At 33.3% G+C, this 26,072-nt stretch overlaps 6 protein-coding genes across 10 annotated transcripts; 3 read left to right on the forward strand and 3 right to left on the reverse strand.

Annotated features, from left to right (window-relative positions):
• LOC109326689 (bZIP transcription factor 11-like) lies at positions 783–11,310 on the forward strand. 3 transcript variants are annotated; one of them, XR_002105277.1, is made up of 2 exons: positions 783–1,784; positions 11,299–11,310. XR_002105277.1 is itself a non-coding variant. In XM_019559427.1 (2 exons), exons 1-2 carry the CDS (start codon positions 1,181–1,183, stop codon positions 1,652–1,654), a joined length of 435 nt encoding a protein of 144 aa, XP_019414972.1. In that variant the 5' UTR covers positions 786–1,180; the 3' UTR covers positions 1,655–1,886. The 3 variants fall into 3 exon arrangements, 2 of the variants coding, with proteins under 2 accessions (XP_019414971.1, XP_019414972.1); XM_019559427.1 differs by lacking the exon at positions 11,299–11,310 and having other exon boundaries at positions 786–1,531; positions 1,571–1,886; XM_019559426.1 differs by lacking the exon at positions 11,299–11,310 and having other exon boundaries at positions 783–1,886.
• LOC109326688 (26S protease regulatory subunit S10B homolog B) lies at positions 2,308–5,660 on the reverse strand. Its single transcript, XM_019559425.1, has 10 exons — positions 5,492–5,660; positions 4,830–4,949; positions 4,364–4,500; positions 4,060–4,221; positions 3,802–3,888; positions 3,627–3,713; positions 3,410–3,547; positions 2,997–3,188; positions 2,816–2,914; positions 2,308–2,703 (listed from the first exon to the last, which is right to left on the reverse strand). Exons 1-10 carry the CDS (start codon positions 5,589–5,591, stop codon positions 2,629–2,631), a joined length of 1,197 nt encoding a protein of 398 aa, XP_019414970.1. The 5' UTR covers positions 5,592–5,660; the 3' UTR covers positions 2,308–2,628.
• On the reverse strand, positions 6,512–9,815 carry LOC109326686. Its single transcript, XM_019559422.1, has 6 exons — positions 9,324–9,815; positions 8,531–8,805; positions 8,258–8,412; positions 7,486–7,748; positions 7,157–7,219; positions 6,512–6,983 (listed from the first exon to the last, which is right to left on the reverse strand). The coding sequence occupies exons 1-6, from the start codon at positions 9,726–9,728 to the stop codon at positions 6,735–6,737; spliced, it is 1,410 nt and encodes a 469-aa protein (XP_019414967.1). The 5' UTR covers positions 9,729–9,815; the 3' UTR covers positions 6,512–6,734.
• On the reverse strand, positions 10,851–13,464 carry LOC109326687 (BEL1-like homeodomain protein 11). Its single transcript, XM_019559423.1, has 4 exons — positions 12,081–13,464; positions 11,601–11,980; positions 11,333–11,393; positions 10,851–11,129 (listed from the first exon to the last, which is right to left on the reverse strand). The coding sequence occupies exons 1-4, from the start codon at positions 12,810–12,812 to the stop codon at positions 10,971–10,973; spliced, it is 1,332 nt and encodes a 443-aa protein (XP_019414968.1). The 5' UTR covers positions 12,813–13,464; the 3' UTR covers positions 10,851–10,970.
• On the forward strand, positions 17,305–20,356 carry LOC109326691 (glucose-induced degradation protein 8 homolog). 3 transcript variants are annotated; one of them, XM_019559430.1, is made up of 8 exons: positions 17,305–17,443; positions 17,481–17,545; positions 18,192–18,333; positions 18,976–19,123; positions 19,202–19,277; positions 19,372–19,483; positions 19,605–19,696; positions 19,876–20,343. In XM_019559430.1, the coding sequence occupies exons 2-8, from the start codon at positions 17,513–17,515 to the stop codon at positions 19,918–19,920; spliced, it is 648 nt and encodes a 215-aa protein (XP_019414975.1). In that variant the 5' UTR covers positions 17,305–17,443; positions 17,481–17,512; the 3' UTR covers positions 19,921–20,343. The 3 variants fall into 3 exon arrangements, 2 of the variants coding, with proteins under 2 accessions (XP_019414975.1, XP_019414974.1); XR_002105278.1 differs by having other exon boundaries at positions 17,317–17,545; positions 19,876–20,140; positions 20,264–20,356; XM_019559429.1 differs by having other exon boundaries at positions 17,317–17,545.
• On the forward strand, positions 23,710–25,180 carry LOC109326690 (dehydration-responsive element-binding protein 2D-like). The gene has a single exon (XM_019559428.1). The coding sequence runs from the start codon at positions 23,987–23,989 to the stop codon at positions 24,746–24,748; it is 762 nt and encodes a 253-aa protein (XP_019414973.1). The 5' UTR covers positions 23,710–23,986; the 3' UTR covers positions 24,749–25,180.

Genomic DNA, 26,072 nt, shown 5'->3' on the forward strand with positions numbered 1-26,072 from the left:
TAAAATCTTCGTACAAATTGATATTTAGTCCTCGAAGTTAGTGAGAACATCCACATGCTCCTCTTCAATATATTAAGTGTGATTTGTATTTTCTCTAAATCCTAACTTGCACACGAATACGATCCTCGACCAGTATTTTTATTTATTTGTATTTTGAATGATATATATCTTATTTTATTATACTTAAAACATAAATGTGATATATGTTAGATTTTCTTTGATTTTTTAAGGATATATCTTTCCATTAATAGAGAGTATATTTCCTTCTTATCAGGCGTTTTTAAATGATTAACTCATTTAAACAACTAGACTTTGGTTAACCATCTCTCAATATTCTTCACTATAAATGTAGAACTTAGCACTTAGTTTTAAGCCTTTGAGAGATTTAATTATTTAACCTTATTTGGCTAATGTTGGAATTTTGAGCTACTCATTATTATTAGACTAGAGTTATACCATTGATTTTAAGTTTATATCTTTAACTTTAGCATTTATGGTATTTCTTTCTTTCCTATTTTTATGTGTATAATGATTAATGATTAGTATCTAAGGTTAAATTTAGAAAATGTATTAGAATTTATTGATTTTATATAATTTCTACAACAACTAAATTAGTTTCACCCTTTACCTTAAATAATTAGTCTCTACCTCACATAAGCAATAATGTCTCTCTTCCTTGGAGAAAATTTCGATGCCATTTGTCTCTCTTTCCTCATTCCTCAACTTTCTTCTATAAAATTGTCTCTTCATTTACCCATTCAACTTCTCTTTTTCACCTTCTAACAATTCCCCTTCTTTTCTTTGTCTACTTAGATTTTATGAAACATCTTAATGTCTTTTCATATTGTTAATATTCCTAGTACTTTGTCCTCTTCTGTTTGACATTCATGTCTCCAGTTATCAGTGAAATTCTTTGTTCCGGATTTATTATAGACTCTTCCCTCAAACGCAGGACCCACTTAGTTCAATCTCTTTCTGTTGCCTTCCTTTACTGGTTCTATGTTTTTTCATTGTTTTCCACTTTCATTGTAATAATAATAGTTACATAAATTACGTGTATGTTTTAGTTTTACTTGCTTCTGTATCTTTATTATTAGTTTTTCTGAAACCATAACTACTGTAACTGTAATTGTAACTATAACTGATTGGAAACATAATTGGGTTAGTGTAAAAATTTGATATGGCACCATCTACTGGAAATTCCTCTACATGCACAAAATTTCAGAGCTCTGGTTCTGAAGAGGATTTGAAGGTTCTTATGGATCAAAGAAAAAACAAGAGAAAAGTGTCAAATAGAGAATCAGCAAGAAGGTGTAGGATGAGAAAGCAGAATCATATAGATGATATGATGAATCAGGTGTCTCAGTTAACAAAGGATAAGAGTGAAATCCTCACAAGTGTTAACATCACTACACAGCATTATCTGAAAGTTGAGGCTGAGAATTCCATTTTAAGGACTCAGATTGTTGAACTTAACCAAAGGTTTGAATCACTAAATGGTATTATCAACCTCATCAACACAAGTACCACAAATGGCAATGGGGCTTATGAAAGAGATTGTTATGTCAATAGTGATGAGAATTTCATGAATCCCATTAACATGCTTTATCTTAATGAACCCATTATGGCTTCTGAGGATAATTTTCTATGGTGAGTTAACTATCTCACATTTGGAGGATTTGGAAAACACACAAGTGTGTTTCTGATACTGTTTTCTTGGAATTGCTTGGGTGATTGAATGAATCAATGTGTAACTAATGTTGTAGTAGTATTTAAAATAAAGGGTTTTGTTATTCTCACTCCTAAGGATTGAGATTAAGAAGCTTTAAAAGGGTGTCTTGCAATGGAAAAATAAATACATATTCTTTTTATTTGCTGAAGTTTATAATTTCCAATGTTATGATTTCCGGTGTAAGTGTAGTCTCATTTGATATGTATCATAAATAAAACGGTACTCATCAGACATATTTGTTTATCAAACTCTTCATCTGGTTTTTATTGTCTTTTTCTTAAAAGTTAAAATACTAATATTCTTTGAACGCTATTCCTATGAAGTGGGAGGATTTAGATATAATTTAAGTGCTAGTAATGCTTTTTCACAACTTGGAACTTAAAATAACAGTCCATGTCTATATGTTGATAATTAAAAACTGAAGCAAAGGGCACACTAACAAATGAGGACCCTTGACAGAAGATTGTTTCTCTTCAGAAGACACAATTTAAAAAGGAGTATTGTACCGAAATTAAAAAGGAGCGTTTAAAGCACTATTAAGAAAATCATTATAATGGACAAAAAACATACAAATCTATTGTTTTAATTTTTTTAAAATAAACATAAAGGGCAAATTCAAATTCACATGCCAAAATGGTAGTATAAATATAATGAGCCACACAATTCTACAATTCAGAAAAAGAAAAGGAAAAAAAGCAATAATACAGTTGAGTTTGGGAAAACAACTCAACCCGTATTTAAGTTCTCCATCAAACTTCAGAATTAAGATGAGTCCTAGCCCAATGGGATCATCTTGCCTAGCCCCTACGAGTTGATCGAACTGGACGAAGTGTTTTTGGCTCAAAAGATGCACTGCCTGCATATCCATGGCTGTTAAAAGAATTTTGCAATTGATTCTATTCCTTTCCAAAATCAGCATTGTAATGTGAACTGGATTCAAGTTTCTTTGCCTCATTCAGTTTCCTCACGGCCTGGAACCAAAGAAAGAAATCAGAATTTTTATCGGTAAATGGCAAGGTGAGGTAGAAACTTTGTACTGGTCTTTACACAGAAAAAAAATACTTATATAAATAAAGATCTCACCTTCATAAAATCCTCATGGATCACATAATCACGCTCTGCACGAATAGCTGACATTCCAGCCTCCGTGCACACATTTCGAAGATCAGCCCCGTTAAATCCCTGGGTAATTTAATTTGCAACAGACAATACATCAGACAAGCATAAAATTGATTGAAAAACTAACCCAAAGCACTGGGCTCACCTCGGCAAGCTTCACAACAGCTTCATAGTCTATTTCACCATGCTTAGCGATTCCAGCAGCATGAATCTTCAGAATTTCCGTCCTTGATTGTTCATTTGGCAAGGGAATTTCTATTTTTCTATCCAGTCTCCCAGGACGCAAGAGAGCAGGGTCAAGTACATCAGGTCGGTTTGTTGCCATTATCATTTTAACCTAAACATAAATGAAACAGCAATGTCATTATAAATCCACCGTTAGTTTTCTTCAATGATCATTTGCAGGAAAAAATCAACCATCATATCCAAAATACATCAATGAGAAAAGATAGATGCTTTTATATTCACTTCATTTGCTACAAGGGATTGTGCTTTCAAATTTCAAGTGTGGTGACTGTTTTTAAATCAAGTTAAATGGGATTATGAACTAAAACAAACCTTCCCTAGTTGATCAAACCCATCAAGTTGATTAAGCAACTCCATCAGTGTTCTCTGAATCTCACGATCTGCACTTGTTCCCTCACTGAAACGACGACCACCAATGGCATCGATCTCATCCATAAAAATGATGCAGGGCTAAATAAAGTGGAGATTTAGAACTACTTCCAATCAGTATACATAAACCAAAAGGAAGAAAACTTCACACAAAGCTCACCTGGTGATCACGTGCATAACCAAACATTTCTCGAATCAACCTGGCACTTTCTCCAATGTACTTGTCAATTATGGCACTTGAAACAACCTACATCAAAAAGAAGAGAAGTTAAGCAAAACTTTACAATGAAGGAAACTTCAAAAAATAGAAAGTTTGAAAAGAAACATTATCCGACCTTTAAGAAATTAGCATCTATATTACTGGCAATTGCCCTAGCCAACAATGTTTTACCAGTACCAGGAGGCCCATAAAGGAGAACACCCTGAAAGAAGAGAATTACGAAGACGATGATCAGATGCAAAAATAAAAAACATGGTTTCTTAAAACACTTGGACCAAATATGTAGAGCTTTAGATGACAAAGCTGCAAAAGTTAAAATTTATACGAATAGAGGTCAGCAACTACAGAGCATAGTGAAAAGGTAATCAATCACCTTAGGAGGCTTAATTCCAACTCGAAGAAAGAGCTCAGGATTCATTAGAGGTAATTCAATTGATTCCCGCAGTTCCCTTATCTGATCAGATAAGCCACCAACAGCTGAATAACTGACATTACCGGGATCTTCATGCAACATGTTGTAAACTACTGGGTCAACCTGGCATGATAAACAATAGTAATCAAGCATGCATGAAAAAATAGCCCATATTATCAGAAATAACCAAATCAGATAGCACAACAAAACACGACCAACACATTCCCAAACAAAAATATGAAAAGAATAAACTGCGATAACTTACTTCACGTGGAAGAGCACGCATGATGGTGAGTGTTGTCATGTCAAGAACAACTCTTGTCCCGGAAGTTAGCTTTTCCTTATCCACTTTACTGCGGCAGCCAACTACATACCTAGGACCGCTGCTTGCTTTAACAATCACTGTGATAACAAAAACAAATAAATTTTATAACCACTGACTTACTCTTAAATTCATATGAATCAAGAAAACAGAGCAGGTGGTTATTGGCTAGGAACTCAAATAATTTATATTCGCAAGGATGTAAGGAACATAAAACATAAAAGTTTCTGAGGGATAAAGTCAGAAAAAAAGGCCAATGCAAATAATCTCAATCTCAACATTTTATAAAACATTATGTTGGTAATCCAAGTGTCCATAACAGAGAACCTAAATATAGATATAGCAAGGATAAGAATAACGCATTTGAACAACATATATCATTCCAATATGAAAAGGAAAGAGTCATTACAGCGTTCATTGTCAAGAGGCCTGAGAACTTCGCCAATGATCTGCCCAACACTTTGAAGAGACTTCAAATCATCTTCTGTTTTATTGAACTCTTTCTTTGAAGCACGCAAATTCTCCCGGACTGCAATTAGTGTTTTAAATCCAAAGTCACTATTATCGTCCATAACAATTCAAGCCCATTATCCATGGTTGATTTTTCTTTCTTTTTTTAGAAAAAAAGACACCAATCAAAAAAGGAACTTAATGAAACTTATATTTATCACAAAATCACAATCTAAAGGGTCGGATTAACCAACGATGTTATGCATCTGGTCTCTAACTAAGAACTGAGTCATTATATTTATGCTCAAATATGAAATTACTTATATTTCAATAAAATAAGCTCAGAGAGGTTTCTAAGTGATTTTGATATGATAATAGATCTAATTAATCATCTAACCCTAATTCACAGATTTTGACAATTCATTTCTCCTAGGTTAGGCTCAAAACGAAACAGACATAGTTTTGTTCCAAAAATTAATATTAAATAAAAAACCTAACGAATCCATAAAATGGAACAAGGTAACAGAACAAGTGAAACCGTAAAACGAGGATTTGAAATAGAAGTTATAAGTATATAATTGGAAGAAAAACGAAGAATTAAAGTGAAGTAAGGAGATAAACCAGATCGGACTCTGGATTCCAATTCTTTGTGTTGAAGGAGTTTCTTTCGGTATCCGGTGACCGCGTTACGACGTCGTAGAGCGTCTTCTGTATCCGTCATACTTATTTTGTGATACTTCGAACAATGGGAGAAGTGAAGTTGCGGAAACCCTTTATTACTTAATAACACTAATGTCTCAAATAACAATGGTTTTGTTAGTATTGAAAAACTTTAATTATTTTTTCTTTTATATTCAATTATATTATTTTTTTAATCTCTGTTTTCCTTGTATATATTGCTTGAAAATGTCATGGTTAGCTAAACTGTATATATAGTGATATATTATTAATTGATGATAGTATGTAATTTCTAAGATAATAAATTAACTAAATGAAAATAACAAATTCCTTGTTTTTCTTGAGCTAAAATTCTTTCTAATAATCTAGATGCAAGAAAACGTGACTAATTTAATAAATAATAATGAATAATGAAGCATAAGGTTACACATATAAAAAAACAATCCTAAACGAATTAATTGAGAAATTATTGATAGATACATAATCGTTAGGGGAAACATGATTTATACTGATACATTCAAATGTTGATTGAATACTTTTTTTTGGGTACATAATGTTGATTGATTACTGATGTAATATTTTATATATTCAAATTATTTGCTTTATAATTCCATAATTATGCTCCAAGTATGATGTGATTTTAATGACACTATGATAGAAAATATGGAAATGATTGAATGAGAAAGCCAAAATTAATATTTACTAGAAATCCAATTTGCAATGGCCTATATCCAAATTGAAGTCCATTATACACCAATATATGCATAAAGAATAAAATTAATAACAAAACTTAGCACAAAGACTTGACCATAAAAAATAATTTTGAAGATTTAAACTACAATTTAACAAAATCAGATGAATGAAAATATAGAAACTGGAGAAAGTACAATAGAAGAACAAATATTACCTCAAATTTTGTGAGTTTACAAAACTTATAAGGAGGTTGATTAATCTGATCACAACTTTGGCAAATTGAAACCTCAAATTTGAGTTAAATATTAGTTTCAGTGCTACTATGCTAGTCTAGCAATCCTTTACATGATACACCAACCAAATTTCCCACAACACAGAACACACGATACAAAGGACATGAGAAATATACACAATTCATTCTCACCGAACCACTCTCTTCTTTACCCTGTAGAATCAATTTACAATTTATCAGTAAGTAACTAATCTGGTTAATTTAATTGTTCTTAGCCTTCCCTAAAACTTCCTTAAGAACCAATGCAATTCTATGTGCCATATGGTGCTCCAGAAACATCTCTTTCACCCTCTCGTACCCTTTCCTTCCCATTGTTAACCTCTTCTCAACATGACTTGCCAATTTCACAATATTATTTGCTAGAGGTATTACGCCTTCTTTTCCAGCGGGATGCAACAAACCCGTTGTTCCATTCACCACAATCTCCATTGTGCCCCCAGCTGCGGTGCCCTGCGGATATTTTTAATGCAAAATAGAGTTAGAGATAAAGCATGATATCATATATCCAAATCGGACCGCAGTTACACAAATGATGACAAGCATATCAGGCAAAACTAATGGTGATTAAACACAAGCCAACTTAAATGACAAGGCAACTTGTTTTTAAGTAGTAATGGAGATACCAGTACAGGCAGACGAAATGCCATTGCTTCAATGGTTATCCTTCCAAAACATTCTCCACGTGCCTGGGATGAAGAAAAGCACATTCATGAACAGAACCCAAAAGTCAAAGTGACATTTTAAACAGATTTAAAGCATAATTAGTGCAATCTATCTTCAGGTTCCTACTCAGACAGGTGGCAGGTGCAAAATAATTTATTTGCGGATTAAATTATTTCAGTAAAAAATAAGGATAGATATTCAAATCGTGGGGCCACAGCCCTAACAAATTACAATGTAATATATGTTCTGTTTCATAATCAATTTGGCAGTGCATATTATCGGAAGATACCTGAGAATTCTGAACAAGAACATCAATAGAAGCCAAGTAAGGAGCCACTCCCAGGGTTTTGTTGACAAAGTGAACACGGTCTTGAATCTTATTATCAATGGCAAATTTGCGCAGTTCCATTTCAGTTTTTGTATGTTTGTTCATATCACTCCCTACAACTACAGCATGCAAAGATGGCAACTGCAGTTTCTTCTCCTGAATGAATTGCAAACTTTTATGAAAGGAGCGGAGAAATAGATCTTGCCCTTTACCACGTGAAACACCTGCAATTATATCAGACTGGAGCTTTTTTATCAAAAATAGAAAATCACACTGGAGATCAAAATATAGAGTGGTAAAATAAAGGCATTGGCAGAGTGAACAGAAAGGGCGTAAATATAACAGAGGGAAGGATCAAATTGATATACAAACAGAAAGGTGGTAATCATGACAATCTCTTTTTTATCACCTCTTCCCTCTCCCACAACACATAAATGCACAGAGGAAATGATTTTTATGATCACAATTAGCTATCTAAATCCCAATTGGTATCCATGCTGCAGTTTGCAAAACTAAATTTGACATATCTAGAACAAGATCTGCTAAAGGAAATCATAAATGTGAGCACAATAACTCCGGTGGGGCAAACAGCTAATTTTAGACCTTCAACAAAATAAACCAGAAACTAGGAGCTAAAAGAGGTTAATCAGGTAATAACCTAAATAGGAGATCAGGCATTACATTGGTGTCCAATAAACTACAATAGAAATATAAAATGAGTAGGAGATCATACTATTTATGATGGCAAAAAGTAGATCATCATTTCTGACTCCAAGAGACTCCCGAACATGCTCACGAAGAACCCTCTTTGCAACCCCATCGTCAGCAACTTCCATAAGCTCCTTGCTATTACCAAGATGCACAACATATGTGTCAGGCATTTTAATCCTACAACAAAGTCAAAAGAAAGCATGAAGTTAGAAACACGAGCGAAGTTACAGATCATACAAAACAGGTATCAGCATAATCCAACAATATGCATGAAATAATGTTGGAACAAGCATACCCTAAACGCTCTTTAGTCCTATTCTTCCAGTACTCAGCGGTTGTATGAGAATCAATCATAGCACCTGCAACAAAAGGGAGGTGCTTAACATATTCCACTTTGAAATAATGCCCTCGCATTTCATGAATCCACCACAAAACCTTTGGAAGAACAACGGAAAGTTTATCCTTCGGAAGAACAGCATCCAGCCATTTTCCAGCCACAGCAGTATTTAGAATAACCAAATCAGCTTTAAGAGCTGTATCAATAGCCTTTTCACCTCTAGCAGGCATCACCTATCATATCATCAATAAACTATCAATGAGCCACAAACATTTCAACATGTATCACTTCATATACATTCTTTATACTCCTAACCAATGTTATGAGAAACGGACCAGACCAGGCAGTCCGAGACCAATGATCGGACTTGAAAATGGTTCTAGTTTGCAGTCTTACTCGAATGAGAGGTTAGACCGCTTTGAACCAGGGAAAGTCCGGTACGACTATGTTTAATCCAGTTAAACCACAATAACCCAAAGAGTAAACGGAACGGTTTACATAATTTAAATAAAAACGGGATAATACTCTAATATTTTATTTTACCTCGGTCCAAAAAAAGACACAGAGATGTTATACTAGGCGGTAAACAGTTAAACCTAATATGAGACATCTTCCGATTTGATATCCGGCTTGGTTTCACAACATTGCTCCTAACTATGTTTCACAATTTTTTTTTTACAAAACTTTTTTGAATTTACTATATGAATATAAATAGAAATGGCACATTAATTAGATAATTTTCAATATTCACCTGAACTCCTCTGTGTAACATCTTAGACTCTAAGCTATAAACAACGTGATCAGGTTCAGGAGGAATCTGATTAGTGATCCAAACGACGTCGGAACCAACGGCTCTTAAGAGAAACGCTAATTCCATAAGGAGTAAGGGTCCACCTGAAAGAGAGAGTTCATGTGAAACCATGAGAACTAGCTTAGACTTCATGAAATCTAAAGGACTAGGTTCCATGGAAGAGGAAGAAGATGAAGGGGATCGAATTTCATTATGTTGTGTTAGTAAATTGTGACAGGAATCGGAATTGTTGGATCTCATTAAGATAATGATAATAGTTGATAGAGAGAAGAATGCGAGTAACATTAGCGCCAAACTCTTCTTCGCCATTGTCATCGACGCTTGAGCATTATGCTGCTTCGCCATTCGCTCACTCTAATTTCCCATTTTCTTTCTAGGGTTTCGATCTTCACCACTGATTGCAAACTCACTCTCACATCACAATAATAATAATTGATGGTAATAAATCTATTTCTTCTCTTCTTCTTTGCTTCACATCCATCACTTTGGGCCTCAACTTCAAAGCCCTAAATAATGGAGTGGCCTAAACTTTAAAAGCCTATCTTTACTCTTTTCACTAAGAAATTAATTTATTGTCTGAGTGTCTGACTATTATCAAATCATCTTATAACTCCCATTTTTTATTGATAGTGTGACTCAAATCTACAACCTCCAGCACTCCGTTCCTTATGACCGTCTTCTTCACCATTGACCACCTTATCACTCCCAAGTGACCAGTACTTGGTGAATGTTTTATTGCATGAGTTAGACTAAGATGTAAAAAAGTTGGGAACACATTCATAAAATTTGAAGAAAACCAAAAGATAAGGAAGCAGATTTAGCTGGAATTACTTCAATAAGTGCTCTCAAGTTCAAAATGGTCCAGGTCTGGTTAATTTTATTAATATCTTAATTTTATTAATATCTTAATTTTATTAATTATTTTCATTAAATTATACATATTAATATCTTAATTTTTTATTACTTTTTTTTTTTTTTTGCAAGGAAGGCCAGCTAAGCCCAAAAAATTGTGATTAATAATATGCCAAGTTTAAAGTGGCTTTTTACTAGACAACCTAACTTACTTTATAACCAGCCTAATTTATGTCTACCTATCAAACCAATAATTTTGTCTAGACAACCACATTAGAAGGTTACCACCCAAATCTATTCATTTTTTAAGGATTAGAGTCACCTTTTAAGTCTAATCAATATAGAGTGTGGTCGAATTTAATCATTACTCTTACAATTATGACTAATGTCTTAAGGAAACCATACAGATGTAAAATAAGAAACATCGAACGTAAGATTTGAACTCTCACTTTCTTATTACTCTACTCCTTAAGTCCTCTTCCCTTAACACTCGAATCAATTGTAACTACAAACATGACATAACTAAAACTAAATATTCAACATTAGTTAATAGTTAAAATGCTGGTTAATACTCTAATAACATGTTTTTGAAAATCTAGAATTTCACATGAAGCCAATTTGGCTCATCTTCACATTGTTACATTACAATGATTCTGTCCTGATTTTGAAAAAAACATGGACAACCATTACAAGGAGCATTTTTGTGAAGCAAAATTGTCTTGTTTGGGTTTAAATTCAATCCTCCACACAATATGTGGTATCTTCTTCCCTTGTTAAATAGTTATTAGCTTGTGGGTTGGAATCTTCTGAAGACTCTCCAAACTCTTCTTTGTACATTTCTTCTATCATTGGTTTCCATAGCCGTACTCTAGCATTTATGAACCAATTTGATACCTGAAGCAACAATAAATACACCAACATGAGCATCATAACTAGTACAAGTTTATATTAAAAAAGTTCTAGTCTTTGAGTGAAACTTGCATATAAAATAATTGTATTAAGCATTTTGCAGTCTTTTAATTTACTAGTTAAGATAACTTAATTGGCATTGATCTACCTATAGAAGGTTTATTAGAAGTTTGTGGATAAGAACTTACTTGGTTTTTAGTTAAACTTGTCTGTGATGCCAACATTAACTTCTCAGAATCATTAGGATAACTGCAATAATAGGATATCAATTTAGCATTTCTATGAGGCAGTAAATGGATAAATAATTGCATGGTTCGAGAGAATATGTCTCCAGCCTAATAGTAACATGACATCTCTCATCTTGTTATTGACCGAATTGGTTACCCACCATGCAATAATTTCTGCAAGAAACGGCCGAATACGAAGAAAATAAGAACCAAAATTCGATAAGCTTACGGGTGGAGAAAGTGCTCGAAAAGCCAAGAACGAAGAATTACTACAGATGTTTCAGGCAACCCTCTGATGGGTCTCCATACTTGGCGTTGGCTTTGGATAATCCCAAGTTGTTGGAGTGACACTCTACCCTGTCTGTTGTCTCTATCGAATAGGCTTAGTTGAGATAATCCGCTATTGATTTTCGGCAAATCATGAAAGAGTTTTCTTTTCTCCACATTAATTTGTGACACTATAGCATCTCTCAAGCTGCAAAAATGCCTTGACATTGCTTGAAGTGCCATAGCAGTGTAACACTTTGCAGCTCCAAGACCTGCTATCATTTCAAAGGATTGAACCACTTCTTCCATTTGATGGTAGTATTTTTCATATCTGCTCTCTACCTGAAAATTCACCAGACCAAAGAAAAGACATTGATTTCAACTCCAAAACCTTGTAAAAAGTATCCAAGTTAGTAAAACTGGCATAGAAAACAAAGACAACCTCGTCCAACAAAGAAATCAACTTTGCAATTTTCATTTGATGTTCTTGTTTTTCAGCTAATAATGGTCCAATGTTTCCCAACTCTGTTTTCAGCTCAGTGGAAAGTGTTCTAGCACCTGTTCTACTTCCATGAAACAATTTCTCTACATACTTTTCATTCATTCTATCAACCACATTTGCACCAACACCAACAATATCTTCAAGAAGAGATTGTGATGGTTTAAGATACCTTGAGTTTGAAATAACACCAGCAAAAGACTCAGTTTCATAAGAAGTAGAAGGAGAAAGGTTCAATGAAGTGGAAGATGAAGCAAAACTAGCACCACTTGTGAAAAAATAGTCACTAGTTATATGATGATGCTCCACTGCAGGGTTACAAGCTTCCCTTGTTTCTTGGCCAGGCATGAAGTAATTAGGGGTCATGAGACCTTGATTTAAGGGTCTATGCCTGTATTCATCAGAAGGAACAAGCATGTGAGAGCCTAAAGAAAGGGATAATAAGCCTTGAGTTTGATGATTGTTCTCATTAGCAGCTCCAAGAAGATCCATCAAATGTCTTGTGTGACTCATCTCAGAACCCTCAGTTAGTGACATTCTGTCTCCAATGGATGTAATATTGCTTGGAAAAACTCCTAAGGCCAAAGGGTATGCATTATTGTTTCTTAAAGAAGAACCATAAGCATCTAACTCTTGGTTTTCATATTGGTTTTGATGGGTTATAGAGTTTGACATGATGAGTTTGTGAGAGATAAGATACTTGGATATGGATTTGAGAATGAGACTTACTACTATAAACAAGTTATATCCTTGTCTAACTAATAAAGTGAAGAACTGAAGATAGTGGAAATTTGAGGCATGTGAGTTGTAACTCAGCTACAATCTAGATTCTAGAGTGAAAGAAAAAAAAAACAGACATCTCATATCATTCTGATTTCTGAAAATACAAAAAATAGTACTGTTTTATACATGTACTGAAGATACTATTTGAGTAAAAAGCTATCTGAAGATAAGACTTAATAAATACACAGAAGTGGAGAATCCGTACAATGTTGCAGAAAGCCCATGGATGTTTCATTGTTGAGAGTAATCAGTGGTCACAATCAACTCCCAAGTTTCATATTTGAAGGCTTTACACTTCAGCCATTGATTCTTAGTGGAAATGAAGCTCTAGTATTCACAAAAACCAGACATGCTAGAATCACACAAAAGATTTATTTATTTAGGATATGGTGTCAAATGAGAGGTGAAAAGAAAAGAGAAGTGACTTGTGTATTGTAAAGAGCATAAAAAAATGAGGTTAAAGTACATGCTATTAACACAAAAGTTGCAGAACTGTTTTTACCATTAACTAAATATACTTATATGCAGAGGAAGTTCCTTATGTGCAAGACAAAACAAGATCATGTTTTCTTTAATGAGAAAAAAAATAAATCTTTAGAGTGCAAGTAACTCTTTAGTGACAAAATCCAGAGTAAAATATCTTAAAATCTTTACAGAATACATTAATATTTCATACAGAAATTTAAGGGTAAATCCAAGATAGGTACTATGCAAGTGGACCTGAAAGCATGCCTTTATAGCCCTTGCATTTTCTGCACATCAATGATGTAAATATGCCTTTGATAATAATTTGAATGAATATAAACAATAACAATGAATAATTTCCACTCTTTCATAGCAGATCTATATCTATCATCTATCATCTATCATCTATCCTCAGACCTAGGAGTCTATGACACAGTTCTGGCCTTTCTTAAAGAAGCCAAGTTAATTGGTTATGTTAAAAAAAACATACAAAATGACAGGGAAAAAAATGGTCCCCAACTTTTGCTGACTATAAAACAACAAACAAAAGCATTAATGTTCCAGCTTTAGTCCCTGCAGTTATATTTTTTTGGGAGACTCAAAAGTAGTTCTAAACAGTGTAAATCCCTTTCCCTCTCAACACAAGAGGAGACCCCTTCATAGGTTAAAACTTAAACTGTTTTGTTAACTGGATTATTGTGATCTTCAAAAAGAGAAGAAAAGTAGTCTATCTTTTGCACACTCTCAGTTCTAGGATTGTCATTTTGTGAGGGTCTGTGTAAATTATATAAATAGGATATATAGCTTTTTCTCATAAGCCACTGTATGCATGCATAGGGATGTTGAAAGAACACTGATTATCACAGTTTGTGAAATGAGTGTAAAAGATGAAAATAAATACAGAATACAAACCCAGTGTAACACAATTGTTAAGTGCTACATGTGTAGTTTTTTAACCATGTAGCTGTTATGGAGACAAAACTTATGTCACTATGTACTCGAAATAGATTAGTTTATCTGCATTGGCTAGTGAATAAGTGTGATGTATACCCGAAAAAATGAAAATGGGTTTGGTCTGGTTATGACCAAAGCATATTTAGGTTGATCCCTTTGGATGCTTTAGCAATGATTGAGATCCTTGTTCCTTTGGAATCCTCTGGTTGTCACTTTCTCCTTCCATGATTTTCCTCTGTGAAGGGCACTTACCTATATCAAAGCACCTACCTCATTTCACTCATCTTATTTATACAATACATTATTAATGGAACCATGCTTAAAATGCTCTTTGTTCCCAAATATAATACCACTTGAAAATGAAACATTGATTCTTCATCACTCAGCTGTTGCTTTCACCAATCTCCCTAGTTCCTAGGATTGGTTCAATCTCCATCTGAATCCAATTTCAATATTAATTGTTTTATCACCCGACATTGAGTCTCATATAATATTGGGTAATCTTATAACTGTGAGGTAAAATTTTCCCTTAAGTTCTAGTAGTACATTTCTATCGCATATATGACACATTTTATCCGGCAAATATCATCATTAAAAAAAATGTAGTAGTTGAATAATGAAGTTGAATTACGTTTATACTCCTATGGGTGCATGCAAGTTATAAAGCATGATCATTCATGAATGACACAAACTTCGGTGTCACACATGGACCACACAATATGCTGTGAAATTTACCAAACAAGAGTCAATAAGTTCACATAGTACTAGTTAGTAGTTACGTTTCTTTACAAGATTCCTTATTCAACATGATGCACAAGAGTTCCTTCCTTTTCCTTACAAAACTTGCCTGCACATACAACCAATCATATCATTTTCATATCTGTGATATTACAAACAAATATCTACACATATCTACCTGTATATTTTGTACTGTTTTTGTGGTTTACATCACTTTATGAACAAATAGCAGCAAGAATGAACAATAAAAGTTGCAGCATTTGACTTTCTTTTTCTGCTATGTGATGCTACTATTACACCTTTCCAGAGATCCTTTAAAACCATGAAATGATATTTTTGCTAGATTTCAGAACACAAACACATGATGCAACTGATAAGGATTGCCAAACTTGTGTTGTTGCTTTTCTGAATCTGAGAAATGATAATCTAACAAATCAGTCTCTGAAGAAGTAACCATTATGTTGCACCAGAATAAAGAGTATAATTATTGTTCATGCTAAACCTTTGTCTACTCTTCAAAATTTCTATAGATGAATCACCAAACTCTTCTTTGTACATTACCTGAACCATTGGCTTCTATAGATGAATCCCTGCATTGATGAACCAATTTGCCACCTAATATCAACACAAATAAAAATTACCAACCATAATATTTCATTATGGTACACAATTACTAAAACAAATATAGTGATAGATGAAGACAATGACATTTCAGTGTTAGGACATGCAGATGAAGAAAGTGCTCAAAGACTCATAGGTTCGTTTGCGAGTTAAGTACTGAGCATTTCAAAACCATGGAATACAGTGTTCCACTATTCCCTTCTAAAACTCAACTCACAATCAAACCTAAGACTTGTTCGTGAAGCATATTTAGGCTGATTCGTTTGGTTGCGTTAGCCAATCCTTCATTACAAGTGTAAAAACTCACTTACATCTTCATTACTGTAGCAATGATTGAGATCTTTGTTCCTTTGGAATCCTCTAGTTGTCACTTTCTCCTTCCATGACTATCCTCTATGAAGGGCACTTACCTCATCTTACCCATCTGATTTCTACATTACATTATTAATGGAACCATGCTTAAAATGCTCTTTGTTCCCAAATATAACACCACTTGAAAACCAAACATTGATTCTTCATCATCCAATTGTTGCTTTCACCAATCTTCCTAGTTCCTAGGATTGATTCAATCTCCATCTGAATTCAGTTTCAATATTAATTCTTTTACCAAAATAACTAATTTTTTGTCCTAACAAAAATTGCATTCCTTCACTGCAACAACAACTTAGACTAAGTTCCACTTGCTCCTTCACCTATTCTCTTAACTACGCTCTTTTGTATTTGTTTCATCATCTTTTGGAATTATTTACAAAAATGGATTTCGAGGCATTTTTTCAATGTGTAAAAGTTTAAATTTTTGAAAAATAGATTCTTGGGAGTGAAGATCATTAAAGATATACCATCATATAATATAATTGATGAATATAAAAATTATAAAATGAATTTAATAGGTATACACATAGTATTTTTAGCAATTATTGAGTCTCACTCAAAAGAAAGTAATACAAAAAAATTGTAAATAATGATAATGCAAAAAACTTTATATTGTCTATGCATAGATTTTAAACTCTTAAAAAATTCATTTGAGAAATTGTAAACTTGAAAGAGTTTGTTTTTTGTTTCCCACAGTTATCTTCGCACTGGAGGCAATCATGTCCGAGTCAGGAACAACAACCACATGTATGTGGGGCTAATTCTCCTAACGGATATTTTTTCAATGCACAAGACTCGAATACGAGACCTTGCTTAAGGGGAATTAAACATGTATCACTTGAATCAACATTTATTAGTAAATAGTTTGATTTAGTAGTATTCAAAAGATATTTTTTTAAAAATTGAAAATCCAAGTCTACTACTTCTAGAAATGTGAGATAATTTATTTTTCAATGCAAAATAATTGTTTTTGGTTTTCCTAAATAATGTGAGATAAATTATCATCAATCTTCTCTTTGAATGCCTACTAATTTTATAATGATTTGTTTTCTCAAATTATATCTTCAATTCTATCATGTAACAATAATAATAAAATAAAATAGAAAAAATGAATGATTAATTTTTGAATTGAGGCATAACATGTCATTATTAGTATGGAATAAAATTTCAAACATAGTTAGGACAAGTTTTGTTTAATTTACATTAATGTCTATTCTCAAGTAAGACGTGGAACTAAGTGGACCAATAAGAGGCACGTGTGAAGTGTGAATGAGAAACAACAAAACAGAGACGATACTGTTCTGTGTCTGGATGAGTTGGAATCGCCTCTCAGTCGCATAGCCACCGCAACTGCAACCGCGTAACTGGTGGCGCGTGCGTTCACACTTGAAGCATAGCGTAGCATCTCGTTATACGTTTCTGTTTCTCTCTCGTCTTCTACCATGGACCCCGATCCTCGTCAATACGAAAACATCGTACGTTTATTCTTCTCCATTTTCATTATTAAGACCCCAATTTTTTATTTATTTTTTTGTTGTTGTGATTTTTAGAATATCTCAATCCAAACCTAGGTCAGTAATTAATAACCTATGTTTTGTACTCCTTTCACTTGATTTTTTCACCGTAAAAAAAAAAGAATAAAGTGCCTTTGTTTTTTTTTCACTCTGTACATTTAGCTCGTATTTTATATATATTATACATGATAGCAGTTAGGGCAACAATGACATTGTCATCGGCTAATAGATTCATCAAGAGGATTGAGGATTATTACATTGGTGAAGATTTTTTTCCAATTTTTTCTGTGTATTATAGATATGCATAAATTATTGGTTAGGTTTTTACTAAAAAACTGAAGCTGACAAAAATAGGTGAAATTTAGCTTTTATAGAAGCTATATTGTTCAGCTTCTAAAAAAACACTTCTTTAGAGTATCTTGGAATCACTTTTTGTTAGCCTAAACAATAATTATTTATTTTTGTTGTTGAAAGAAAGCATAATTGAGCTGAGACATTAACCTGTGCAGTATGCTCTATTGGGTTTCTATTTTTCTGGTTGTATTAACTCTTTTGTCATAATTTATAGATAAGTTCTTTACTTTCTTCTGGCTACATGAATTTACAGGCTATAAATGATAATGAAATCCACGATGTCGTTCTGTCATATCTCATACATAACTGCTACAATGAATCAGTGGAGTCATTCATTGCTTGCACGGGGATGAAACAGCCGACAGATTATTTGGAGAACATGGAGAAAAGAAAAAGTAGGCTTCTTGTTATCGATATTTCACTGTAAAAGGTTAATTCATGACTATCGGTTGCTTGCTAAGCATACTTTATTTGCTTGGGAAGCTTAGTGTCCATTAACTGTTCATTAATAACTACTCTTGGAAAATTTTGCATCATTTACAAATACACATTAGACTACTCTACCACTGAAGGTGGATGCTAATTCATTACTTGCCTAATACCACTTGAAACATGTGCAGTCTTTTGAAATAGCAGCTTACTATTTGTCTTGAATAAATCGAATTATGATCATTTTTATTGCAGTTCATTTTTATCATGTTAATATATCAAGTGGCCTTTTTCTATATAAAAATGATATTTCTCTTGATGGTTTTATATTTGTTTCGGTCATCCCCTATGCAACAATCAAGCCTTTATCTCACTGGTTGGGGTTGGCTACATGGATTGAATAACGCCATAATGCTCTTTCATAAATCATGTTCGTTGACAAAGCATTGATTACTAAATCTTTCTTAACCATTGCACTTATGGTTTTTATTTGTATGGGAGTACAAGTGTTCTGGGAAATGCACCGTACTTCTTTGAAGTTATTTTTTTATTGGAGCCTATTATAGATAGTAAAGATCTGCTTGATGCTAAATTTCATTTGTCTTTAGGAATCTTTCATTGTGCACTAGAGGGCAATGCACTTAAGGCTATTGAGCTTACTGAGAAGCTAGCACCGGATATTCTAAACAAAAATAAGGATTTAGAGTTTGATCTTCTTAGCCTTCATTTTGTTGAGCTTGCACGCTGTAAGAAATGGTGAGCAGAGATTAATTTTGTCTTCAAGATAACATGCTCTAAACTTCCTTCTTTCTTAGAATTTCATTCCATTGGCAGCACGGAAGCTTTGGAATTTGCTCAGACCAAGTTGAGCCCTTTTGGAAAGGAGCAAAAATATATGGAAAAGCTTCAAGTAAGTTTACATGTTGCAAAACATTTTTGTGATGGACTGATGTGAGTTTGCATGCACTTATGATTGGATAAATATTAAGTTGCCAAAATTGCAGGACTTTATGGCCCTTCTTGCTTATAAGGAGCCAGAGAAATCCCCAGTGTTTCATCTACTTAGCTCAGAGTTTAGGCAACAGGTTACAGATAGTTTAAATCGAGCAATTCTTGGTTGGTTAACTTGAATTCTAAGTATTTTTTTGTTTAATATAGTTCATCGCAAATATATTTGCTTTTGTTTACCTGTGTTAAGTATTTCCTTTTCTTTTTCGTGTATGGTGGTCATTTTCAGCACACTTGAACCTTCCCAGCTATGCGGCAATGGAAAGGCTAATACAGCAGGCTACAGTTGTCAGACAATGCTTGACTCAGGAGCCTGGCAAGGTAATGGGCATAGCTTACTTAATTTAAGAATTGAAACATTTTTGTCCAACAAACCTTTGGATCGTTCGTCTCTTTCTGGGTGAGATCACTTAGCATTTGCCCCGCGAAAGGTGTTATAACTGCTATATTATGCAGAGTACCTCTCTGTTCAAGCTAAATCTTTCATTTACTCTTTGCAGGATGGGCCTCCACCATTTTCCTTGAAGGATTTTATCAGAAGTTGATGGGAAACAATCGAATTTCCACGGGCAATTGGGGAATGAAGCATGTTTAACTTAAGTCCTATTAGCACATATTGGGTCAGTTGGTGTATAAATTGATCATAGGTGTGAAGTTGTTTGAATGGCTACTCATCTATAATTCTTCGTTAGTCATGCTATCTTGATTTTTTTGGTATTAGCAACCCACTAGTGACCTTGGAGAAAGTTGTGATTGGTTGGTACCAAGATAATTATTTATTTCTGGGTCAGTGCAGTTGATTTAATCTGTGGCCTAATGTCTCCTGACATAATTTCCCTGTTTAAGATTATTTTCAATCTATTGAGACTGAGCAGACAAAACCAAGCATATATGTTTGTGTCCTTGTATTTGCTTTAAAATCTATCTGCATCTTTTTGGTTACATGTTTATGAAAGGAAGATTCAGGACAACCATAATGTTATATGACTTCAATTTCCTTCGTCATCGGACAACATGTCTTGAACCAAAACCTTGAAACATTAGTTCCATAAGTTTTTTCTACTTACAAATTCTTTCACTCCTTACATATCCAATGTGAAACTTCACACTCGAATAAACCCAACAATATATTTATAGGTCAAAACTCTAATGCCACATGCATACGTTGTCACATCTCAGCTGTAGTGGGTATTGTAATGGTCCAAAATACAATGAAATGATTGCTTGGCTACACATCTTAAGTTAACTTTTTAGTTTTGCATTGGATCAAGACATTTTTTACTTCTATAAGTTTTCTCCCACCTTTTCAATTTAGTCCATTGTACTTGATATGTTAATAAGGGATACAATTAAAATGAAGGTAGATTTTTATATCTTATATATTTTAAAATGAATAATATCAATATCTATTATTCATATAGCAGCCAGAAAAGGTCCAAAAGCTTTCCCCAACTGATTTGATCATTGAGTGCTATGATTCAACCTGTCATTATTGAATGATAGGATTCTTTGGACTATAGTGAGAATAGAACATTCAGGAACTGTAACTAATCTGCTTTCTCAACTTCAGTTCATGAATGTGACAGGTAATGTTGTAATCCATTGTTTTATATTCAACTGTTGCATCAGATTGATTTGATCCTAGGTGAAACTGATGGATTATATGGATAATTTTAACTGTTTCAGAGATGTCATGAACCAAATAATTAGTTTAATAATGTAAGATTTCTCGAGATTTTTAGAAGGAAAATGATATATTCTCATACTATATTCTCATACTAATTTTCTTACCTACAAGAATATGACATGTGTCACAATAAGATGCTTTAATTATTAATGATTAAATTACAAGTGACATGTGTTACTTTTGTGTGGGTAGGAGGATTTAGTATGAGGATATAGCAATGCTCTTTCAGAAATATCAAAAAGTCAAGAATTCTATTCTTTTGAGGGACAATCATGTATTCCAAGAAAATTAGTTTTTTACTGATTGAATAAGAGAACACTTTTGATAATACCAAACAAATATTATTGTTCCTTTCCCTTATAAAAACAATGTAAATTATGTTTCAAATGCAAACTGCTATGCTACTGTGGCATTTACGTAGTTCACATTTGTTGTTACACTTAGCTTCTTAGACATACTAGTTTTGTCAATACTACTTTCACATCTATTTTGCAATTATATACTAAAACTTTTGATTTGAAAACAAAAACTGTTTAACTGATGATTATAAAGTATGGTGAAAATGGTGTTGGTAAGTCTGGTGTTACATAATTCATTGTTATAAATGTCACAGCATGCAATTGATGCAAGAAAAAAGATGTTGACTTTGACAACAAATGAGATTAAAGATGACACTGATAAGGTAAAACTTGTATGAGGATGAAATCAACAGGGTTTGATCACAATTGGTTTGAATTTTACCATGCTTAAGGAGAAATCAGAATTTGTCCAAATAACATGCATGGCCACTATATTTGCAGTGGCACTATGTCTTTGTTTTTAAGTTATCAATGCTTGATAATCTTATAGAAATAGAGAGAAAAATTGAATCTTGAAATAAATAGCATTTTGAACTTTGTGCATTTGATTGGGGTAGTTTCATGCCACTGTATAGCATGTTATGCAAAAATAGTAATTCCTATAAATAGATGTAAGATATCTTCTGTTTTACGTGAATAAATGATATGATCACTTTAGGAATTATAGGAATGTAGATTATCTGTCCCAATTTTTGTATCCCAAATTAACTAAAAGTTGTCATATACTTAAAACAAAAAATAATTTTTTTATATTATTTGATATAATTTGATTAGTTTGAGACACAAGGATGTGAATAATAGTTATATAAGTCTATCACAACCAAAATAGCCCCTTCTAGCCATATTTTGTGTATAGAAAAAAGTTGGGACCAGAAGACAAGTGGAACTTTGGATGAAGATATAAGTTCAAGTTTAAACATTACAACTTATATATCGATAACAATTTAATTAAAACAAACAGAGTAACCATAAATTAGTTGATCAAAAAGCTGATTGGATTTAAGGTTTTGAAATCCTCGATTTAGACAAAAGAGATAAACGTGTTTGAATTATTACTCCATGCTTATACTTTTCTACTTCATTTGAAGTGGCGCACAATGAAATGTGACACAAATAATGGCATGTGTCTATCCTATAGAAATCATGAAATCTCGCAATGAATGAAATTGTCTCTAATGTGACACATTATATTTGTTGTTAATGCTTTGGCTAAGGGGTTATCGTTCTTTTTTTGTAATGAGGACCATCTAGTTAAGTTATGTTCTACATTCTCTTCTTTTCTTTTGGTTCGCAACAAATAACTAAAAAGACAAGAGTGCAGTATCTGATAGTAGTAGTAGTGCAATGAACCGAACATGTTCTATAATAATTAGGGGAACTTTGTAACCTTGTACAATGTCTATCAATTTCGGTAAACTCATACTTATGTCCCATATGGTAATTGGAACAGTCCCATTTTCATGTTCCGAACTAATGAAAAAGTGTCACTTCATTAAAATAAAAAATTTTAAAAACATGAAATAACACATATTCGTTACTCGGAGAAAGCTTATTAACTTAGGATATGAGGACACGCCAGACATATAGGATCTTCATTGTATTTTTTACTATTCACTGATTCCTAAGTGCTCCTCTTGAAACACCTGGGATTGTTCATTCCCACGTATGAACACTACATTGCTATATATGATTATCTGTTTTGGAACCCACACAAGCACTTATCTTAAACCGTTTCTTCCAAATCACACCGCCCCCACACCTACTCAATAGTAAATGACTACTATTATCCAAATCAAAATCACTTTTTTATTAAGCCAAAAACAAAAAAAATCCATTATTATCCAAACAACCGCCTCTTCTCACCCACAACTTTACTTTTCTTTTACCCTTTTCCCTCTTCTTTTATATTATTTTAAGAGTAAATATCTATGTAGTCCTTTATGTTTTTCGACATTACAAGTTCAGTCCTTCAAAAGAGAAAATTTTCCAAAAATTTTAAATGTAGGTCAAACTAGTTCTTTTTGCTGTCAAATTAGTCCCTACCAAATATTATAAAACATGCTAAAAAATACTAATTTGACCCACATTAAAAAAAGTTAGAACCATTTTAGATCTTTTCTTTTTTTGAATGACTGAAATGGTAAAATCGAAAAATATGAAGGACTAAAATGAGTATTTACTCTTATTTATTTTAATGTACATTCATGCCATCCATCACAAAAAATCTTTTTGATGAAAATATAGATAGAAATTTAGTAAAATATTTTTTTGGCCTTGTCCATTTGCCACCTCAGCTGGTATGCAAAAAAAAAGGTGAGGCCAAGTGTGTATAAGAGAAATCAACTGTAAGCTTATAATGGACACGATAAGTCTGGTATATGATGCCAAGTAGCAGCATAAACCACACTATGGGGCCACGTTTCAGGTTTTTTAATTGTATCTAGTACTTACTTTCACGCGTTAGTTTTGTTTCTAGTATAAATACCACCCTTACTCTCATACTCTCTTTATATCTCTACTTCAACATAGAGTAATAACTCTCTCATCATTTACAACACCATCACAATGCTGAAATCAGGCATGGGAATTGAGGAGAGGAAGCAGGTGAAGAAGCCAGCCCAAGCTAGCTCGAGGAAGGGCTGCATGAGAGGTAAAGGAGGCCCCGAAAACGCGAGTTGCAAGTACAAAGGTGTAAGGCAGAGAACTTGGGGGAAATGGGTTGCTGAAATCCGTGAACCAAACCGTGGTGCACGACTTTGGCTTGGGACGTTTGATACGTCGCTTGATGCTGCTTTGGCTTATGACGCTGCAGCGCGTAAGCTTTATGGCGCAGATGCAAAGCTCAATCTACCAGAGCTGTGTGTGAATTCTCAGTCTCTAGCGTCTTCTGTTAGCACCCAGGTTACACAAATGGGAGGGAATTTGCAACAAACTTGTCAGATCATTCAACAAAACTCGGACATGGTCAATTATAATATGATGAATACCAACCCACCAGTGTCTATGGCTTCTCAGCAAGTTGGAGTTGGACCTATTTACAGCAACACCAATGATTCCATTGTGTCTCTTCCCTATTTGGATACTAATATTCAGCCACTTGAAAGCTATGCAAAGTCCATGGACTACAACGAAGAAGAGTTTTTTCCATTCTGGGGGACAATGAATGAAGAACGTTCTCCGGTGTTAGATGAATCCATCTATGCAGAAGCTGCAATGTCTTTAGATATTCCTATGATTGCAGAAACTGGCATGTACCCAACAAATGGAAACTTGGCCTTGGGTGACTTAAATGCTTGGGACTCTATGCACACTCCATGGTGCATGTAATCAAATTTTATCTCGTCCACCCATACATATATATATAGTGTGCATATAATGTATATATAAGGAGTGAAAGCATATATATATATAGTGTATATATAAGGGGTGAAAGCATAGTAAAAACATGTGATACAAAATTAATACTAGAAGCAATGAAGACTAGAAGCCCTATATTAATATTATATAATAGGGTATGTAATTGAATCTACCAAGGGTCATGATGTTTTGTACATATTTTGACTCTTAGGGTAGTTCTTCTCCTATAGTGATTGTATTTCTTGATTGTATAGTTAGTATTATATGTAGATATTAGCTAGTAGTATAAGGGTCAGTAATGCTTGTCTTTATGTCAGTTAGTTACATAAGTTGTCTTTGTGCAACATGTTTTTTATGTGAATAAATTGTGTATTATATAAAAAAAAATATTTTATGATTTGTTTACATATATTGTAAGTCAAAAAACATCATGTTTTTTTACATATTCTGATGATAAACTGCCACCATTACAGCTTTGAAGATTCCATTCAAGTCACATTTTTTTTAGTTATTTTATGTCACCTAAAAACTTATATCTATACACAAACTTGGCCTATGTGATACATATGCATGATGAAGTGCCTCAATTCTTACCATAAGCTGCTTTATAGATTCACTTTTACATTATTTTTTGCCAATTTTTATTATTTTACTCATCCACACTATCTTTTTAGGAACTTATTTTGATAATTTGTAAATTCAATGATGTCACTCTTATTATCAAAATGTTGTCGTTATCGATATTTTCTCTCATTTTTTACGCTGAAAAGTCTGTTGTCGTTATCGATGTTTTCCCCTATTTTTAGCTAAAAAACATGTGTGACACCTCATTTTGGCGTGTCAAATAGGCATCACTTTTGAGCTTATCAGAAATGACTTGACAAACATAGTAAAGCGATAAATATATTTAATGTTGTAATAATGAAGACTTTTAAGATGTTATTTTTTACATTGAAATTTATGAACCCGGGAAATTTTTGCTTGAACCATATATGTATCATTCATGGATATATTATTGTGTGAGTTGAATATGATCACTAAGAGCCTCTAATAAATTAGAGCATATATATATATATAAAGTTTTAATTATTTGATGGATTTATATAACATTCGATGCATAGATAATAAACCATTCAACGTATATGATGTTATCATATGTAAAACTGATGGTAAGAAATTTCTTCCTTCAAGATGATGTAATGGGTTAAGGCTTTTGTAATTAACCTATTACTTTATATAACATGCAGCTTTTTCTGAGTTTTCAAGAATTAGTTTATGCAGTTAATATATGACC

This window comes from Lupinus angustifolius, chromosome LG14 (assembly GCF_001865875.1).
Source record: "Lupinus angustifolius cultivar Tanjil chromosome LG14, LupAngTanjil_v1.0, whole genome shotgun sequence".
Lineage (NCBI taxonomy): Eukaryota > Viridiplantae > Streptophyta > Magnoliopsida > Fabales > Fabaceae > Lupinus > Lupinus angustifolius.

Bases quoted from the DNA above. Each gene is read 5' to 3' on its own strand.
- LOC109326690 (XM_019559428.1), top strand. From the start codon at position 23,987: ATGCTGAAATCAGGCATGGGAATTGAGGAGAGGAAGCAGGTGAAGAAG.
- LOC109326688 (XM_019559425.1), bottom strand. From the start codon at position 5,591: ATGACGGATACAGAAGACGCTCTACGACGTCGTAACGCGGTCACCGGA. The intron at 4,950-5,491 runs GTTTATCTCCTT...CACTAATTGCAG, and splicing joins GGAATCCAGAGTCCGATCTG to TCCGGGAGAATTTGCGTGCT. The intron at 2,915-2,996 runs GTGAGCCCAGTG...TAAATTACCCAG, and splicing joins CTGTTGTGAAGCTTGCCGAG to GGATTTAACGGGGCTGATCT.
- LOC109326686 (XM_019559422.1), bottom strand. From the start codon at position 9,728: ATGGCGAAGCAGCATAATGCTCAAGCGTCGATGACAATGGCGAAGAAG. The intron at 7,749-8,257 runs GTATGATCTCCT...ATATAATTGCAG, and splicing joins ACTTTTTGCCATCATAAATA to GTGTTTCACGTGGTAAAGGG. The intron at 7,220-7,485 runs GTATCTTCCGAT...TCTTCATCCCAG, and splicing joins TTCTTGTTCAGAATTCTCAG to GCACGTGGAGAATGTTTTGG.
- LOC109326691 (XM_019559430.1), top strand. From the start codon at position 17,513: ATGGACCCCGATCCTCGTCAATACGAAAACATC. The intron at 19,124-19,201 runs GTGAGCAGAGAT...TTCCATTGGCAG, and splicing joins CTTGCACGCTGTAAGAAATG to CACGGAAGCTTTGGAATTTG. The intron at 19,484-19,604 runs GTTGGTTAACTT...GGTCATTTTCAG, and splicing joins TTTAAATCGAGCAATTCTTG to CACACTTGAACCTTCCCAGC.
- LOC109326689 (XM_019559426.1), top strand. From the start codon at position 1,181: ATGGCACCATCTACTGGAAATTCCTCTACATGCACAAAATTTCAGAGC.
- LOC109326687 (XM_019559423.1), bottom strand. From the start codon at position 12,812: ATGTCAAACTCTATAACCCATCAAAACCAATATGAAAACCAAGAGTTA. The intron at 11,394-11,600 runs GTAAGCTTATCG...CTATTATTGCAG, and splicing joins TTCGAGCACTTTCTCCACCC to TTATCCTAATGATTCTGAGA. The intron at 11,130-11,332 runs GTAAGTTCTTAT...TTGTTGCTTCAG, and splicing joins CAAGTTTAACTAAAAACCAA to GTATCAAATTGGTTCATAAA.